Raw genomic sequence first — 18,703 nt, forward strand, 5'->3', positions numbered from 1 at the left:
TCTGTACGCCTTTTTACGTAGTACTATTCGCTTTGCACTGCAGTACCACGATGCTCACTGTCTAATGTTACACTGAGAAATTTATGTATCTGTGGCATAAGCTACGCGGCAGTGGATGAAGCAGCAGTTACCGTATTTACTCGAATCTAACGCGCACCTTTTTTTCGGCAAAACGAGTCGTAAAATCACATGCGCGTTAGAATCGAGTACCGAAAAAACTGTTATCGTATTGCCATCGGCATTTCAAAATGGCCGCCTCCTACGCGCCTCGGCCATTTCTGTCATTGTTTCAGTTCGTACGTGTGCTGAGAAGTTTGTCATCTCGTTCTGCATTCGCATCGGCGGCATGGAAGTGCCCCCTCCAAATACTCGACGAGTGCACCACGTTATCGCATTTCAAAGAAAAGTTATTACATGTGCAGAGACGGACGGAAATCGGGCCGCATCGCGGTCGTTCGGAGTTGCCGAAACGTGCGTGCGAGACTGGTGCTAACAGAAGCAGAAGATTGTTTTACAGCAAAGCTTCACGAAAAAGTTTCTGTGGACAAAAGCAGGGCCGGTTTGCCGAACTCGAAGAGCGTTGACAGCGACAAGGAGTTGTCCGACAGTGACGAAGACTGATCCATTACGCGACTCGTATCGCCGCCGTAGTGGTGACAGTTTCAGCAGCAAGGCCCGCCGTTTGACTTTGTGTTTTCTTTTTTTGAAACTAGTTCTTTAAAACCCAAATACCTGTTCTTCTGAATGTGCGAAGGTGGACTCCTACGTACTTTTGTTCATTTCTCTCACGAAAAATGGGTGTGCGTTAGAATCGATGTTGTACGTTTCTTTTTTTCTTTTTGGTCGCGGAAAACAGGTGCGCGTTACAATCGAGGGCGCGGTAGAATCGAGTAAATACGGTAGGTGCTAGTAGGGTTTTGAGTGAGAAAACATGTTGCAGGCCATGTGGTATGAATTGAATCTTTTATGTATTTGCTCTACATGCTGGTGCCATGGCACTTGCCATCTAATGTTATACTGGGAAATTTCTACAGCTATGCGATAAGTTATGTGGCAGTAGGTGAAGCAGTGAAGGAGTGCTCGTGGAGTTTTGAGTGACGCAATTGTGTTACAATTCACACAGCAATAGGCATACATTTGTATGCCTTTCTGCGTTTACTTCCTGTGCATGTCGGTGCTGTGACACTCGCCGTCTAATGTTTTACTACAAATGTTGGCTTCACTTAGAAATTTACTGTGTAAGTCATGCTGAATTTTAAGACAGATTCTTTTTTTCTCGTGAGAAAGCCTGTATGTACGAAATTTTTCTAGGTGTCTGTGACTCACCTGTTTGCTGAAAGCTGTTGCGATGTTTTGTCTGCAGTTTCGTGTATTTGATGTTCTGTTTCAGCCATGATTAATATGTTAGTATTGCCGTGTATAAGCAGTCCAGAGCAGGTACTTTATTTGCTTGTTTCAAATCCTATCAATGCCTGGATGCTAAGTATTAAACAAGCATTAAAAAGATGTGTGGCACATAGCCATTCTAAAGTAGTTACAGTTTACAGTGAAAGTGATCGGAGCAGCTTGTTGATTCCAATCAATGCTTGTCCTACAGAAGATAATCTCACAACACAAGTTAATTTACAGATTTAAAGGGACACTAAATACTAAAAGGATTTTTCTCACATTAGTAAATTACCTTTTCACTGCACCAAAAGCGCCACCATTGCAGTGAAAATACGCTTGGCAAATGAGAAAACATGCAAGACGAAAATGCAGGTAGCGATGCCTCTTTAAACTTACCGCTTCAACTCACTGTAATGTCATAGACTTCTATGGTGTCTGCTTGGACTTGCATAGTTCTTAATCGGTAGAAATTTAATTACATTGTCCTTCAAGGGGACCAGAGACTTCAACGTACCAAGTTTCAACAAATTTTCTTGAGCCGATGTGGCTGGAATGTGAAAAGAACTTTGAAGTCCGTCACATCACGCTCACATTTAGGTGCGTAGGTTTCAGCATAAGGTATAAAAATGAAAGTTTGACTTTCTTTTTGTCTTCTATGAATAAATCTATGATGGTATACATAAAAGGCACACCAGAGTTCTCAAAGAATATTTTATCAGTCTAAATTGATTCATTGTTTCACTTTAGTGTCCCTTTAAGAACAATATATTAACAAGCACATTTTGGTGTTGGAAACAATGTGGTCACTATGAGGTTCGACTGTAAGTGAATAGCCACCACAAGGTGCCAGAATATTGAGTCAACATCTTAGTAGTTGTTCTGTGAATGCAGTATGGGCGTATCAGTTAACTGAAAAGAGAAAACTTTCTCTTTTTCTTGTTTCCTTCCTAGAAACCTTTATCCCGTGTTCGGAGGTCCCTGGGCAGAACAGCCTTGCAGGCCACAGGACATCGGTGAGGGAGAAATTTTAATGCTTCCTATGTGTGTTCACGCATATGTGCGTATATGTGTGTGTTTGTGCAGTTATTCTTGATTCCCAGGATGAGCATGAATGGGTCTTGGAAATCCTATTCGCTTTGCCGAACGCTCAGCTCAACTTTTATTCTGCTGCCCCTGAAATAACTTTAAGGGAAGTTAGAGAAGTTGGGCTTGGACATGATGCCAAGAGTGTCCATATAATTGCTATCGCAATAAAAATGAACAAAAGTCACTAAACTCTTAAGTAGGGGAGTGCAAATATCATATTTTCAACTTCAAAGCAGATTCAAATAATGAAAATCAAGTGTCAATTAAAACACATATTTTTGGAGTATCTTCAAATACGAACAGTGCTAATGACTTTTGCAAAAAAAAAAATTCCACATTTTCACCAACGAGACCTCAAAAAGTAAGTTAGTTTGTTGTACAGCAAATAATACACTGGAAACTCACGCATTGTACAACATTATTACTCGACAGTACCACATATGCTGTTATTTAATCTTGTCATGGATGTTGCATTGCTGCTGGTACGTTTGGGAAGCATCGACGCTGTTGTGTATGTCACCATTCCTCCAGAAGTTCAACTTTGTACACCTTTCATCTTGGGACAGAGTTTGCCATATTTAAAGTCACTAAGAGAAAGCACTGAAAACTGTAATGACCATGTGTGGGATACGTTAGGTGCAGTTGTTAACGCTGCCTGTCTCTTTTGTGTCTTCCACGGTCACAGACTACCATGTTCCTTCAGAGTACATCATCAACCAGAGCATCCGGGACAAACTAGCGGGCATCAAGCTGAATCGATACGGCGAAGACCTGCTCTTCTTCATCTTCTACATGTTCGGGGGTGACTTATTACAGCTGCTTTCTGCCTCTGAATTGTAAGTGTTTTGTTTGACCTGCTCTTGGAGAAATCCATGCACAGTGTTGCGTGCTGTTGCTTCCTTGTCAATATAGCTATGTTGACACAGAAGCAACTACAGTATAGACCGCTTATAATGTAAGTCGCCGGAGTCACGAATATCCGCACTATAAGCGGTACCGCACTATAACCAAAACAACCTTCTACAAAGGCTGCACTTGCGCAAAACGTGTTGAGCATGTAGCCTCGCGTGTCCGATAATCGACATATGCGATTTGGGGCGCTTACAACCACTTAAATCTCCGAATATTCAAAAATTAACCGCCAAAGACCCGCATTGCCAACGAAATGAACACGGGGCGAAAAAGCAAACAAAACAAAGTGCCATCGCGGAAATTCGCCGACTGCGTTTCAGGCCACTTCGAGGTATGCGCATTACACAGAAACCATGTCGAATCGCGACCGAAATTTCACGTGCTGAGCGGTACCGATCGTTCGATTTCACGGGCGCGCACGCGATGTCCAAGACATTGCAATCGAATCCGGAACCACCATTCGAGCAGGGGCGTAGCCACGTTAGGGCACACCCAGGCCCATGCCCCCCCCCCCCGAAATTTTTTTTTTTTTGCCATAGCATACAGAGCAGAAAATGACACTCGACCACATCTGCCTGCTCATCCCCACTACAGATCAAGGAGGTGCCCCCCCCCCCCCCCCGAAAAAAATTTCTGCCTACGCCCCTGCATTCGAGAGTTGCATGTGCCAACCATGCCCTCGTTTTCATTAACGATATGATTCTCTTCCCTTCAAGTGCAGCCATCGCAAAAAGTTTCGTTGATTCCGCACCAAACCGCAACTTTTATCGCCCGTGACCGCTACCGAAAAGCAACCAACGCTGATTAGGCCTAGCGTGCGGTTCAGCATGTTGTGGAAGTTTCTCCAAGACAACATAAAGATCGGACGTCGAAAAGATCGCACTCGAGCACTAACCCAAGAAGAGCGCGCATGATACGAAGTTTGTGCGGTTTATGTTCGCGGCTGGGAGATCAACGGCGACAAAAGCCCGCCAAGCTCGTTTAAGTCCGCGCACTGGCAGAAAAGGCGAAAGCTCGCGTCATGAAGCCGCAAAACTTTTCAATTTGCGGACGAGGTAGCAAACGCGATATCTGTAGCAAGCGTGATAACGACGACGCTTTTCCCGACAGGAAACTTACTTTAAAGCGCACTTGATGAGGACGCGATCGTACGTTTCACGCGTAACGCGCTGCCGGCAAGCGGCCGCGGAGCCTTGCCGCCGCCGGTGCAAAGGCTACTCCGTCGCCTAGGCAACCACCATCCTTCCCCACTCGGCGAGCCCGCACAGCGCTGCCGCGGTCTTTTTCCTCCCTCCGCCCCTCGTTCGTTCACTGTGCGTGCCCTCGTCCTTCGTAACGACCTCGTCGCTCCCTCCCCAGCGGCGTACCTCCTTTGAGAACCGCACTCGCTACCGCGTTTGTCAGAAATATTTTCTCGCAACCGCATTATAAACGGTATTTCATCTTGGGGGACTGCACAATAAGCGGTATGCGTATACATGCGGTTCTATGGGAGGGTAAACGGGAGTCGAAAAAGACCGCATTATAACCGGTCCTGCACTATATGCGGTTACGTTATAAGTGGTCTGCACTGTAATTGCCATGATTTTCAAGGATGTTAACCCTTTAACCGTTTTTATATTTTCAGAAGTCTTCTGGTTAAAAGGGTTATTTTTTTAAGTTAGTATTCAATATTTCTCTTCTACAAAGCAAGTTGTTGCTGTTGAAAAAAGAATTTAAGCACACACAGTTAAATTAGCTTAATGAAGTTTATTGTTAATTGTTCATTAAAAAAAGTTAGGCTGACTGCTAATAATTAACAATAAAAACAAAACAAGAACAAGAGTGCTGTTAAAAATAAGTTCTCAGAATTCTGAGAATGGTTTCAACACTGACAATTTTAATATTTTTATCAACAACCAAAAGCCTTTCCGTCAGCGGACAGGCTACATTCATCCAAAACAATTTGGGGACAGATCGGCACGAAAGAGCCGTGCTCGTTCAAAACAGTAAAGGGGTTAATAAACTTTGAGATATCAAACAACGTAAACTTAATCATTCATATTCTCGGAACTAATTCAGAACATATCATTGCAGTGTGTCCACTATGTAATGCAGTGCATTATTGGCCTAATTACTGAGCAGTCACATTATTCTGAACGTGTTAAGGCAATAAGCAAGCCTCTAATGCAGCAATAATTGTGCGGATTACGGTAAACGGTATGGAATTGCTGCATCTGTAATGAATTAGTTTTTTGTTGAATACAGCTTATATTGTGAAACTCACAAAGGTATATAAAGCCAGGTCAAAGTCTGTTTTAAGTACATTTACTGACCGCAGTCGCCACGTTGTACTTGCAATTCTTGTAAATATAGCATCGAATCCCCTCTAGTATCTTGTAGGAAACTCTTGTGGAAGTAGCATTGGTAGGTGGGAGTTTGCACTTGCCTTAAGTGATAGCGCGGCACTTCTTATTTCAATTTCAGCACATGGTAGAGCTACATCTTGCTGGCTCCTTGCACGTTCGCGAATTGTGCGTTTCCAAAAAATGTCACGAACGTTATGTGGGTGCGACATTCTGTACGATTACGACAGGTACAACCGGGACTGGCGTTTCCACAAAGACGAGCGGGTCTGGATCACGCGAGCAGGCATCTCGCCAACGGAAAAGACGTCGACGTACGAGCGTGGGACGTACTTCTTCTTCGACCCAGTGAACTGGCGGAAGGTCGCCAAGGAGTTCCACCTCGACTACGACCGGCTCGAAGACCGGCCGCAGCAGTATCCGCCCCTCTGATCAGCCGACTGCACCGCCCCCAGTCACGTCACCCGTGGTGGCAGCCCGTAACGCTCCTGGCGGACCGCGCAGACCAGGGACACAAAAGCCACCAGGAAAGACGGGCCCGACGACGTTGCACGCGGCAGTGAGACAGCGGATGAACGAACACCGACGCACCGTGTGACTTGTTAGTTTAAGGAAACTAGAAGAAAACGTGCGGAGTTTGTGGATACGGTTGTCAGACGGCAAGAAGCAGCCCTTGTTTTCGACGGTTCTTCTGTGCAAACGGTTCTCTCGATGGTCCTCGCTGGGAGCATTCACGTCATCCCAGTAGTGCCCACAAGTCAGCCGTTAGAACACTGCGGTGCTGGATGGTCTACGGAGAACAGAACATCCAACTGAACCGCACAAGGATGGAGGTGTCTCCCTCATCCCCCCATCTCCTCTCCTCGCAGACTCGGCAGGGTCAGTCGTGCGATGAGTACGACGCATCGTTGACTTTTGATAAATGTTATAAAGATTGCGTTGCGACAGCTTCTCGTTAAGTGTAGAAAGAGCGGTAACGTTTTGGTTTTTCATTAAGTTCGTGGGCTTTTCTGCCAGCAGCTTCTCTCATTTGCCTGTAAAAAAGAACACATTCCTTCACACCATTTGTGCTGAGAAAAGAGACTGCTTTTTTTTTCTTTTTGCTGGGCCGAACACTCGTGTGTACAGAGCCACTGTTTGCAAGTGTCTTGTGTTGTTGTTTGCTGAATGAAAGCATTGTTTCGAGGCAGCTGTGCTGCCCGGAATGAGATTCTCGTCCGTCTTGATTGCACGGTAGACCAATCGGGAAGGGTTCCAGGTTTGATTGTAACGCAAATTGCTCTCATTTGTTAAGTCTCTGCCCCACAGAAATATCGATTTTAGCAACAAACTAGGATCTTGTGCACTGCATCTAATGTATAACCATCCACCATTACCGAATAACTTACATTTGGCCTGCGGTGTTTGGGGTTGTCCATACTGCCAACGTTGTTCAAAGTTTGAATGCATAGAGGCTTCTCTAATCAGGAATCACTGGCACACATCTGAAAGGCACTGGCAGCTGCAATTCTTGGATCTTCACCGTGCCATGTTCAAATGCCAGTGCTGTAGCTGGTGGGAAATGTCAGGAAAGCAAAAGAAAAGAAAGAGCTACAAAATATACTGCCCTGCAAGCTTGCTTAGTAAGAACACTCACTGCCATGAGAATATGGAAGCGATTGCTTGTCGTTGGCACCACGATCTGGAAAGTTCCTAGAAGGTTTTTATTTTTGTTTGTTTTTTCTTTTTGATTATGCTGCTGTGTTTTTGGAACCGAAGCTTTTGTACAACACGCACATGCACGAGGAAAATTTACACTGCCGCCTGCAAATTGCACACACAAACATGAAAATGTAATTCCGAGAGGGAGTGCTTGCATCCTGCCTGACCCTAAAGACCTGAGGGAGGGAGGGGGTGGAGAAGGGGGGGGGGGGGGGGCATAACGTCAGGGTTTTAGTATGCCGACCCGGGGCACCCGAATTTTGCACACACGATGGTTGGGTGTTTTGCCTGGGAACGCTGGATGACTTGAGAGAAACGCGACAGCACAAGGACCGAGTGAACAGTTGCTTGTGACTTGACCCTCAACCCCCCTATTTTTGGCGCCTTTGGGACATTGCCTATAACTACTAGCCAGTGTTTCTTTAAGACTGACGTAAAGATTACTTTTGTTCTTTGTTAATAGCTTTATGTGGTGGATTACTGTTTTATTAGACAGGGTCAGTGTTTCTTTCTTTTCAGACGTGTCTTTTTAACAGCGTTTTTTACACAAGAGAAGTGTTCCATTAGCAAAATTGCAAAACTGAGATATTTGTTTTTTACTCTTTTTAAATGTACTTATACATAATTTAGGATACTTTCCCTTTTGCTTTCTCCCTTTTTTTATTTTATTATTCTTTCTTGCTGCGCCTTGTTCGCATGCAGAGCGAGTGTTCCAAGCACAGCACAGATTCTTTTGACCCCTTGAAAGGTGTTCTTTATGAAAGCATTCAACAAATCGTGCGGGCTGGTTTTTGAAACGTCTTGTCACAGAGGTCTTGGATGTTGAGGTTTTTTTTGCTGTGAAGCTAACCGTTTTTTCAATTGTACACGTGTAATGTCTACATCTCGCGTCAGTTTTTCTCTTTCCTTTTTAATAATGTCATTTTGTGTGTTACGAAAGTGATATTCGTTTGAGCCAGTGCAAGGCCATCCTTGTTTGCTCCTCAAGTGAGATGGCTGTGACACAACTCGGATCGGATTGCAGTGGCTTTTGAAAGTGGCGTTATGGAGGTGTTCTTGTGAGGCTGTCTATGCAACGATAGGCCCGTTCACTGTTGATGCCAAAAAAAAAAAATACACGAAGGTGGTGTTGTACAGTGGGGAAAGGGGGGAGTGTTTGCGTGTGTTTGGCCACGGTGTGGCCAGGAGTCATTACGGCAACAGCCAACCTAGTGGTGAGGAAAACGACGGTGCTCCTAATGTTGAAAGGTAGCTCATGGGACAAAAACTCAATGTACATAAGCCTTCCTTAATTATTTTCAAAGTGTACAAAGGAGCGGCCTTGATACATAGTTGCTTGTCAATAAAAGCGATCTCTAAAGCTGTAACCTCTTGTTGGTTTTATTGCTTGCATGTTCAGCAGCCTTGGGTGCATGAGTGTTGTCAACCCATTTCTGAACAAGTGCTGCCAACAGGTAGTCTTCCTGGGTGTATTTAGTTGCTCATATGTTACCAATAATCATTTATTTTCAGGGAACTTAACAATAACTCATCACTCACTTAACTGGCTTGTAGATGTACCACGTTTTATATGGTAATGGTAACATTACTCCATCACAATGTGGCGTCTCACACACGCTCATGGAACGTCAGACACGGTACAGACCATACTGCGGCAAACACATGCACATTTATTAGCACCTTTTACACAACAGCGAGCCCGCAGCCATATTGCATAACTAATGTAACACGACAAATAGCACACTAGAATGCCGATGTAACACACGAATGTATCGCAATTGGACGGAATGTATCGCGGAATCTCCCCACAGACCTCCCCACCATCGACGAGCAGTGCCAAGGCCTATAGAGCTCCGCTCCTCATGACGTCGCGTGACATCGTCAGGTGACGCCACTGCGGGAACACAGCGCCATCTCCCGCATGGCGGCGACTGCGCTAACTACGCAGACGTCTGCTTGTCCCGAAGCGACTCCGGCCTGCTGAACTCACGGGCGCCAGGAGGGGAAACCACTTGCAGGAGGTGCGAGCAACCCCACAACTGTAATGTGCGTTTATCTAGCACTGACATTGAGTGGCACAAGCATTTAACCACAGACTACACCTAATGAGATGCGCCATCTAAATGTTTGTGAAAGGCACGTAGCAAAAAAAAAGACGGAAATTAGCGGCGATAACTGCTAAACAGTATAGCCATGCTACGATGCACGATAGCACACGCTTGAGGGCTGGCAAATGCAGTGAGGATGCAAAAATATGTATTATATGAAATCTACAGAATTCAATAACCACCGTCCTGATATTTACATTAATTCCTCTTCCCTTTGGCACACATTGCGAGCAGCCTGCGAAGTAAAGTGAAATCTGCATATACTACAAAGTTTGTTCTTCAATGATGGCATGTCTCAGCTTCGCATCAGTCACATTGGTCCACACCACACACGTACGCGCCGTCTAAGCTTCATTCTACGCCTGACACCGACGCTTGGACGCCATGTACGACACTAGCGGGCAGTCGAAAGCGGCCGCAAACTCCGGCATGTCGAACAAGGGCCTGTGGCACTTCTCACGGCTTGTCAGCGCCGTCCTGTTCCACGAGTCGCATGCGGCGAGACAGAACCTCAGGAAGAAGTCCTGCTGTACGGACTTCCAGTCGGCCTTTCTGCCCGGAAGCGTCGAGTAGTCTTCCTGGAGGGCCGCGTAAGCTACTCGCGCACTCGTGAGCCACAAGAACAGTTCGAGCTGGAACCATGGTGACGCCCTCGCCGCAGTCTTGGTCGCCTGCGCAGGTTCGAACGACATGTAGCAGCTCATGTGAGACTCGTAGCTGCGCACGGCCTCTGGAGTCCAGAAAGCATCGAGGTCGCCCCCCTGTCTGGCTCCGGGTGCGAAGATCTTAGCCAGTTCCCGGGCCATGATCGCTCCTAGCGTGCCGAAGTTGTGAAGTCGCCAAGGGTCGTTTTCTCCCACGGCGTAAAACACGTGACGCGTCTGCAACCCGGTGGGGATGAAGAGGGAGTCGTGTTCGGCCACGTAGAAGGTCCTGGTCTTGAATTCCAGCATCGACGAGAGGTCCCAGGCGAAATCCGGCGGATAGAACTGCGACTGGCGTCGGACCTGGGCTCGCACATTGACGTAGTCCAGGAGGAAACCGGAGCCCGACGGTACCGGCTGCGAAGTGTGGAACACGCCGGCGTCGTCACTGATGAGCTTGGCGCCCGTAACTACCGCAACGGTGTCCAGAGACCCTCGCAGTCTCTCCAGCGTCGAATCGTTCCCCAAGTCCGTGAGGTAATTGCTCCCGTCTTTGAAAACCTTCTTGACGCCTTGGAAGAGCGCGGCTACTGGGTCTGGCTTTCCGTTGGAGGAAGAGGTGTTGCTTCCTGGGGCCATCAGGTGCCTCGACATCACGGTCCAAACAGGAGAAAGGGCGGCGTTCATGGATAGGAAGCAGGTTCGAAGAGCCGCCGTCTCGTCGGTCCTGCCGATCCCTATTTCGAATCTCTTGACGTAGTCGAACTGCAGAAGGTCCGTCAGGAGTTGCACCGCCACATACCAGAACAACGTCTCGGGCGACGAGTCCAAATGGAAGAAGCTCAGCAGTCTGGCCACGTTGCTGTAGTCCCGGGCGATGAGGAACACGCTGCTGAGGTTGCACCTGCGCGCGAGCCTCTCCATGGAACCGGAAACGACGGCGACGATCGCCGGCGGCTCCATGTGCAGCTTTCTGTAGGCGACTTTCCGGTAAGGTGACTCCCTCCTGCGGTACGACGCGTAGACGCGGTTGTCCAGGGACACGATGCGCGCCGAGAGGTCCTCAGCGTATTCGCGTTGATGGGCCCTGGAGACGACACGTACGATTCTCCCGACGTAGTGCTTGAGCACGGCCTCCATGGGAAAAGCGGTCAGTAACGGAATTCCTCGCAGCGCGTACAGTACCGCGGTCGCCTCGACCCTCTGCGGCCTGAGCCTGACGAGTCCGTTCAGGCCGTACCTGAAGGACACCTCCGCACCGGCCGTCATGGCAGCGAGCGAGGACGTCGCGTTCAGCACCTGTGCTAGGCGCAACTTCCGGAAGAGCAGCGGCACTTCCTGGTCCATGTTCAGCCGCCCGGAGGCCATGTGGGCCAGGCACTCGGACAGCAGCGTGCTGCCGCTGTCGAGGGCTTCTTGAAATCTCTCGCTGACCGCGTCCGTTGGCGGGTCGGGAACTAAGACGTCCCGCACCCGGGCCATGTACTGGAGGACGGACTCTTCGAGGAAGTTGTTCTCTCGTCGAATACTCCTGGTCCAGCGGGCGCACACGTGGGCGTGGAAGTCGTCGCAGGGACGCACGTTGTAGTCCAGCAGCGACTCGAGCGCCCTCTGCGGGTCGGCGCAGGCAAGCCCGTCGCATGGGGCGAGTGACGCCGATGGCTGCGGTCCCTGCCTCGTCTTGATGAGGATGATCGTGCAGACGATGCAGACCACGCTGCAGGCGGCGAAGCAGACGGGTTGAGACAGGAGCTCTACGCTCGCGCTTGGTGGTGCGTTCAGGGGACCTGCGAGCAGCCGAGAGATTTGTTGTCATCAACCTTTGAACACTCGAAGGTGCCGTGTATAAGAGTCTTGCTCTGGAGGATGTCTCACCCGACTGTGACGTGGAGACAGAGCCCTGGCCTGGTGTTCCGGGCGATTCCCCTCCTTTGTCAACAGGAGGAGCAGGCCGGCACTCCATGCTTCTTCGATTGTTCTTCTTCTTCTACCACTTCGTGTGGATCCCTGCGATATGGCTCAGTCCACTGCGGGGGATAAGCGGTGAATCGTGATGAAGTAGAATTCGTGAAAAAAAAAAGAATTGGTAGAATAATAACTTGTAGACAAACGAATATATTATAGTGGTGATCTTGGTTTTTAGATGCGAAGCAGCTTATAACGAGGTCTGTCCCCCCGGCGTGACCAGTGCCCCGCGTGCCACTAGATGTATGGAAGTAAGAAGAGAACGAAGTGTTGGCACGAGAGGAGAGCTCGCGCATGGTGTGCAGAAAGGAATGTTTGTCTGACATATAGACGTGCGATAGAGCGCTCGCCCCACTGCGGCGCGTGCTCTAGTATAAATCATGCAAGGTACCCACTACGCCATAAATCATGCAAGGTACCCATAGGCGTGCGCAGGGTTCCCCTTCGGGGGGGGGGGGGGGGCGAAGGTTTGTCGCAGCGGCCCCCCCTCCCAATTATGTCAATGTATGGCGCTGAAATTGCGCACCCCCCCCCCCTGTGCGCACGCCTATGAAGGTATCCTTAGATGCGAAGCAGCTTATGAACGAGGCCTGTCTCCCTGGCGTCGCGTCGACGTATACATAGCCAGTGCCCCAGCCCAGCGGCGGAGTCAAAATTTTTTCGGGGGGGGGGGGGGGGGGGGTCAACCATCTATATGTATGTTCGTGCGTGCTTTTGTATGTGCGCGTGTATATATACGCAAGCAAAACTAAAAAAATTCGGGGGGATTGACCCCCCCCCCCCCCCCCCTTGGCTACGCTCCTGCCCCAGCCGATCCGGAGCGGCGGGCTCGCGAAGCCGAAGCGAAACGGGCGCGTTGACACCGCATTCTCAAACTTCAAGCTGCAACCTTTGCAGCAAGAGTCATTAATTTTATACTTTACGGACCACAAGGCCGTTAATTATACTCAAGGGAAAATGTTCCCCTGAGCTTAAAGTCATATATGACGAGTAACAACATCAGGAGAACCTCGAATAGAAGGACCATCAACAGTGATGAAGAAAATAAAACATTTACAGAAATCTAAGTCGACTCATGGCTGCTTCGCATACTACTCAGGGTTCCCTTTGCGAGGAGATGGCGGGAACATTTTTTATGGAGTGTTAGTGTACGTCTGTACAGCCGTTGCTGGCTGCCACTAACCTAGCTTGTTGTGCATAATAGAGAAACTAATAACAGTGAACAAAGTGATAAAGAAAACAATAAATAAGTTCGGCTCCGGCTAACCTCACATTATCGTCTTGAGTCGTCTCGGTTTCCCCTATAATAATATTTAACGTGCACCAAGACTAGAATATTCTAGTTCACTGTACCAAGACCATTGGGTGTCTTATTTACAGAACCGTACGGCACGTTCCACCAGTGAAATTTTATTTGCGCACGTCTGGTCGGCAATGTACTCGAATCTTTAGAATTTTTAAAGGCGAAAGCCATTATATGCCTCATGTATCACGTGGTAAAAAGCCGGTGTCAGGTACAAAAAGCACATCGTGGCTCTATGCGTGCGAGCTGCGTGGACCCTTCGTCCTTGCTGCGTTGCTGTAATTAAAAAAATCACAGCATATCCACGGAGTGAATGATGATGAGTGGGCGAAGCTGCGGAGGTTCATCGGTAAACCGTGAATCTTCCGTGAATTCTGCCCAGTACATCATCACCGACGTGAGATCGGGCGCGTTTATACTAAAGGTTCGATGAGTTATGACGACTTGCAGCTCACTTTAATTTTACATGTACGCTGTGAATTTTATTGTTTAGAAAACCATTGCTTTAGAAAACATGTGGCGTCTTTCGTTAAGCATCTGGCGTCTTTTCGCTTTGCTTTAGAAACATCTGGCGTTCTTTCGTTTTGCTTTTGCAAAACATCTGGCGTCTTTCGTAGGTTTATTTCATCAATCAACGGCGTTTTGAACAAAATTTTTATTGTTTAATCACGCACAGGAGAAATCTCACCAGGCACTACCTTGGAGGTAAACAATGGCTGCTAATTGGAATGAGAGACAGAAGAAGTCGGCTTTTAGCTAACACTTACACTTCTACTTCTACTAACGTTTCCTACTGGAACATGCCAATGGCTGCTAATGGGGAATGAGAGACAGAAGAATTCGGCTTTTAGTTAACGCGCACGCTGCGAATTTTTTATTGTTCAACAACGCACAGGAAAAATCTCCCACCGGCACCACCTTGGAGGTCAAAGCGTAAGACTTGTTACGCACTACTACTACGACTACGACTACGAGGGACGAACGGGTGCCGCCTTAAGGAGCTTCGCCCCTAAAATACAAACACATCATCTCCCCCTACGGGTAACCATGGTGGGATGCGAAAGCATCGCGGGGGGGGGGGGGTGCGCATCGAGTTTCCGTTTCTCTTATGTGACTTATGAGACGGTGGTTGTCGAGGCGTTCGAATTAGTTCGAATTACCGCTTGCCGACGCTGTCGCTTACGTTCGGCTTCCCGAACCTTCCTCTACTCCGCGGCGGTGGCGCTGCCGCTGCAACTAGCTCCGACGTTGACGTTCTTCATGGCGTTTTCTACACCGTTGCACAGAGAGAGAATGATGGAAGCACAGCGAACGCGCGCTTTCGCAGCTTCGAGATTCGCTTGCTGGCGTTGCCGTTTACGTTCAGCTCGCCGTTGCGAAGGAGAGTGCAACGGGGGCGAGCGTATGTATCGCATTATATAGACGGTTTCAAGATTGCGATAGCAGGAGCACGTGGTGTACCCCAAGAAACTTCCGGTCACCTCATTTGTTATTCTGCAACACCGAAGCGTAAAGCGTTTTTTTAAGTTTTGTCAGAGTAAGGGAATATTCTTTTTCCACTTTCACATAAAGGAAAGGCGCTTAAAGTTAAGGACTAACTCTTTTAATGCTGTGCATAGCTTAGAAGAATATTTAATTCAAATATTTTGCTAGACACAGGGAGAAAAGTGTTGAAACTCTACAGGCTACTCGTCAAGGCTTTTATTCCCCGCCAATTCTGCTAGCCTACGCCAGCGCACGAAACCGGAAGCGGTCCAGGGCCTGTGTTAGTAAACAGTGAAACCCTCTATACGAGCGCACAGCTGTGGCGGAGACAGAGAAACGGGAGAAGGGAAACGAAGCGGAGGCAGCGCTCACTCCACCCCCTCGCGCTTATGCGAGGAGAGAGGGGAGAGTTGGCGCATGCGCAGTATGTGTGCGGACGCCGCAGAACGGACACTGCCCCGAGCATAAGATGCTTTTGCATCTAAAAACGCGGCGTTCGCGTGATTAATACTCGCATGACCACACACGCGCCTCGTGGATATAGGCGCGCGAGCAGTGCGTTCACTTTGTCTTTGCGGCGTTCGCGCTATTAAAAAATAAGAATACGGCATTATCGTGACTTTCACTTCGTCTTTGCGAAGCGTGAACCGAGGCTATTAAGAGGAAAATTAGGACGATCCCATTGCGCAGCAGACGTTATGGAAAGCCAGTTTTCTCAGGATAAAACAACAGCTTCCGCGGAGCGGCGCCGCCCTCTTGGAGCCACTTTTCCCTGGATAAAACAGCTTCCGCGGAGATGTGGCAGCCGCTTGGCGCCCAGTTTTAATTCCCAGAATAAAACTTCCTCGGAGCGGCGCCGGCCTTTTGTAGCCAGTTTTCCCCAAAAGCTGCCGCAGAGCGGCGCCGGCCTTTTGTAGCCAGTTTTCCCAGTATAAAACAGACACCTGCAGCTGCCGCAGAGCGGCGCCGGCCTTTTGTAGCCAGTTTTCCCAGTATAAAACAGACACCTGCAGCTGCCGCAGAGCGGCGCCGGCCTTTTGTAGCCAGTTTTCCCAGTATAAAACAGACACCTGCAGCTGCCGCAGAGCGGCGCCGGCCTTTTGTAGCCAGTTTTCCCAGGATAAAACAGACACCTGCAGCTGCCGCAGAGCGGCGCCGGCCTTTTGTAGCCAGTTTTCCCAGGATAAAGCAGACACCTGCAGCTGCCGCAGAGCGGCGCCGGCCTTTTGTAGCCAGTTTTCCCAGTATAAAACAGACACCTGCAGCTGCCGCAGAACGGCGCCGGCCTTTTGTAGCCAGTTTTCCCAGTATAAAACAGACACCTGCAGCTGCCGCAGAGCGGCGTCGGCCTTTTGTAGCCAGTTTTCCCAGTATAAAACAGACACCTGCAGCTGCCGCAGAGCGGCGCCGGCCTTTTGTAGCCAGTTTTCCCAGTATAAAACAGACACCTGCAGCTGCCGCAGAGCGGCGCCGGCCTTTTGTAGCCAGTTTTCCCAGTATAAAACAGACACCTGCAGCTGCCGCAGAGCGGCGCCGGCCTTTTGTAGCCAGTTTTCCCAGTATAAAACAGACACCTGCAGCTGCCGCAGAGCGGCGCCGGCCTTTTGTAGCCAGTTTTCCCAGTATAAAACAGACACCTGCAGCTGCCGCAGAGCGGCGCCGGCCTTCTGTAGCCAGTTTTCCCAGGATAAAACAGACACCTTCAGTGAAGCGTCGCCGGCTGCTTGGAGTCAGTTTTCCCGAGAAAAAGAAACAACAGCTTCCGCGGAGCGGCGCCGGCCGCTTGGAGCCATTTTTCCCGGGATAAAGCAACAGCAGCTCCTTTGGCGCCGGCCGCTTGGACAACATAAAAAAGCAGCGGCGTTCGCACGGCTCCACTTACTGAGGTGTAAGGAAGTGAGAGCCATACAGTGAGTTAAATGCAGGACTGTGCCTCCGCCTGTAAATGCCGCGTAGTGGGTATGGGCCATCGATGAGTAACAAGAAGGAATTGGCAGCTATCGAAGGTACCTGCGAAAGACGGTTTGCTACCATAAGTCATGCAAGGAAGTCAGCCTGTCTTCACGCAGCCCTGGTCTACGCTCCCGTCAGAACCTGGGGTGTCTGCACCTTGCGGCGACGCGGACAAACACCTCGGAAATGATGCTGACCGCGAAGTGGAAGTGACAGCCCAGGCCGTTGCGACCAATGAGAAAGGTGGGACGTTCAAACAAACAAACAAAAAAAACGACAGGTCTTAACGATTCCATTTAGCCATCTATCTCACTCATTTCGACAGCTGACGTATTGCTGTTTCACGTTTTATCTTTGGAATTCAATCGCACCGGTGTGCACTGTGGCGCCCTGGTGCGCACCGGTGCGATTTGTCGAAGATGCCGTTAACCAGCCCTTCATCGCGATCCCTTGCGCCGGAAGATCAGGAAGGTGACGCTTCACGCTATCGCTATCCCTTGATAGTCCAGCCCCCTTACCCCCCACCCCCCCCCCAATGAAAAAAGGAAAAAAAAGAGAGAAAAAAATGGAAAATTCTGAAGCCAAGCCTGTCGAGGTCGCACGTTCAGAACTTGCTATATGTCTCGGCAGTTCTGCGGAATATGGCTTGGCTTTCACAATCATCAGATGAATAGGCGTTCGCAGAGTTCCTCATTATGGGGCGGGGTGCTATGCTTTATCCCCTACCCCACCGTTGGTCGAGTCCAAAACATGTTTCACAGCGGAATGAAAAAAGAAAATGAAACGATGACGCACGTTCATGCTTCTCCCAATGGTCTGCCTTTGGTCCGCGGCTTCCACATGAGCAAAGATGGCATGCAAACAGTTGATAGTTCAGCTCCCCTCCACCAGCCCCCACCCCCACCTACCCCCAAACAGTTCTTGGAATTCAACATGGGGAGGGACTCCGGCCGTCATTATCGTCAAAAACCTGCACTCTAAACAATGACGGGACAGACCCGGCTCAGTATGGGGCAGACTTTGCGCCCCCCCCCCCCCCTCCATGCGCACGCCTATGGCTGACGTTATCGCTTGAAATTTCAGCTCTCCCCCTCCCCCCACTGCCCCCCCCCCCAAAAAAAAGAAAAGAGAATTCCGAGCCATCCCTGTGGGGGTCGCATGTTAGGGCTCCTCAAGTTAGGGCTATATGTACCTGCGCACCTCTGCGAGGCTTGGCTTTCACTATCACCATCATGTGATTTCTGTCCAATCATTTTGCACCATAGTTTTGAACCTTTCTAACCTTTTCTACGGTCAATCGCATATGCATGCAGGCGCACCCACAAACGCATCGTCGCATCGTTGGCTACCCAGCTCTGAGGTGACGCTGCAATGGCCGCCGCGTCGACCGCCGCCGGCCCAGCGGAGGTCTAGCCGCGCGGCGTCGCTCTGCCGCTGCCAGATGGCGTTTCTGGCGCTCGTCGCGCTGGCCTCCGCTTCCTGCGTCGCGCTGGCCTTTTCGCGCAACGACGAGAAGACATACGCGCTCGCCTGGCGCCTGATTGGAGAGTTTTTCGTCGACGTCACTGGGTTCCGGCGCAAGGTGCGCCATCCGAGGGACTTGCCCGCCTTGGAGTCGGTCCCGTCGCTCCGCTCCAGTGGCGGCAGCAACGACAGTAGATATGGTCAACGCTGAATTGTGCCAAACTGCAACGAAATAGTGAAGTGATTGTACTTACGGATCAAAATACGGTGCTTACTATAGTTTTCTTGTTTAGCGCAAACTTCCAAATCAAGGAATGACCAAGGTTGATCACTAGTGTATCAGTGTGC

At 49.3% G+C, this 18,703-nt stretch overlaps 1 protein-coding gene across 1 annotated transcript in view; it reads left to right on the forward strand.

The window, feature by feature from the left end:
• Positions 1-8,800, forward strand: part of LOC119401457 (CCR4-NOT transcription complex subunit 2) — a 36,792-nt gene extending 27,992 nt beyond the window's left edge. Inside the window, exons 12-14 of the mRNA XM_037668282.2 lie at positions 2,341-2,402; positions 3,161-3,311; positions 5,963-8,800. Of these exons, the coding sequence (XP_037524210.1) occupies positions 2,341-2,402; positions 3,161-3,311; positions 5,963-6,164 (415 nt within the window). The 3' untranslated portion in view covers positions 6,165-8,800. The remainder of the gene's footprint in view (positions 1-2,340; positions 2,403-3,160; positions 3,312-5,962) is intronic.
• The last annotated feature ends 9,903 nt before the right edge of the window (positions 8,801-18,703 follow it).

This window comes from Rhipicephalus sanguineus, chromosome 8 (genome assembly GCF_013339695.2).
Source record: "Rhipicephalus sanguineus isolate Rsan-2018 chromosome 8, BIME_Rsan_1.4, whole genome shotgun sequence".
In the NCBI taxonomy this organism is placed as follows: domain Eukaryota; kingdom Metazoa; phylum Arthropoda; class Arachnida; order Ixodida; family Ixodidae; genus Rhipicephalus; species Rhipicephalus sanguineus.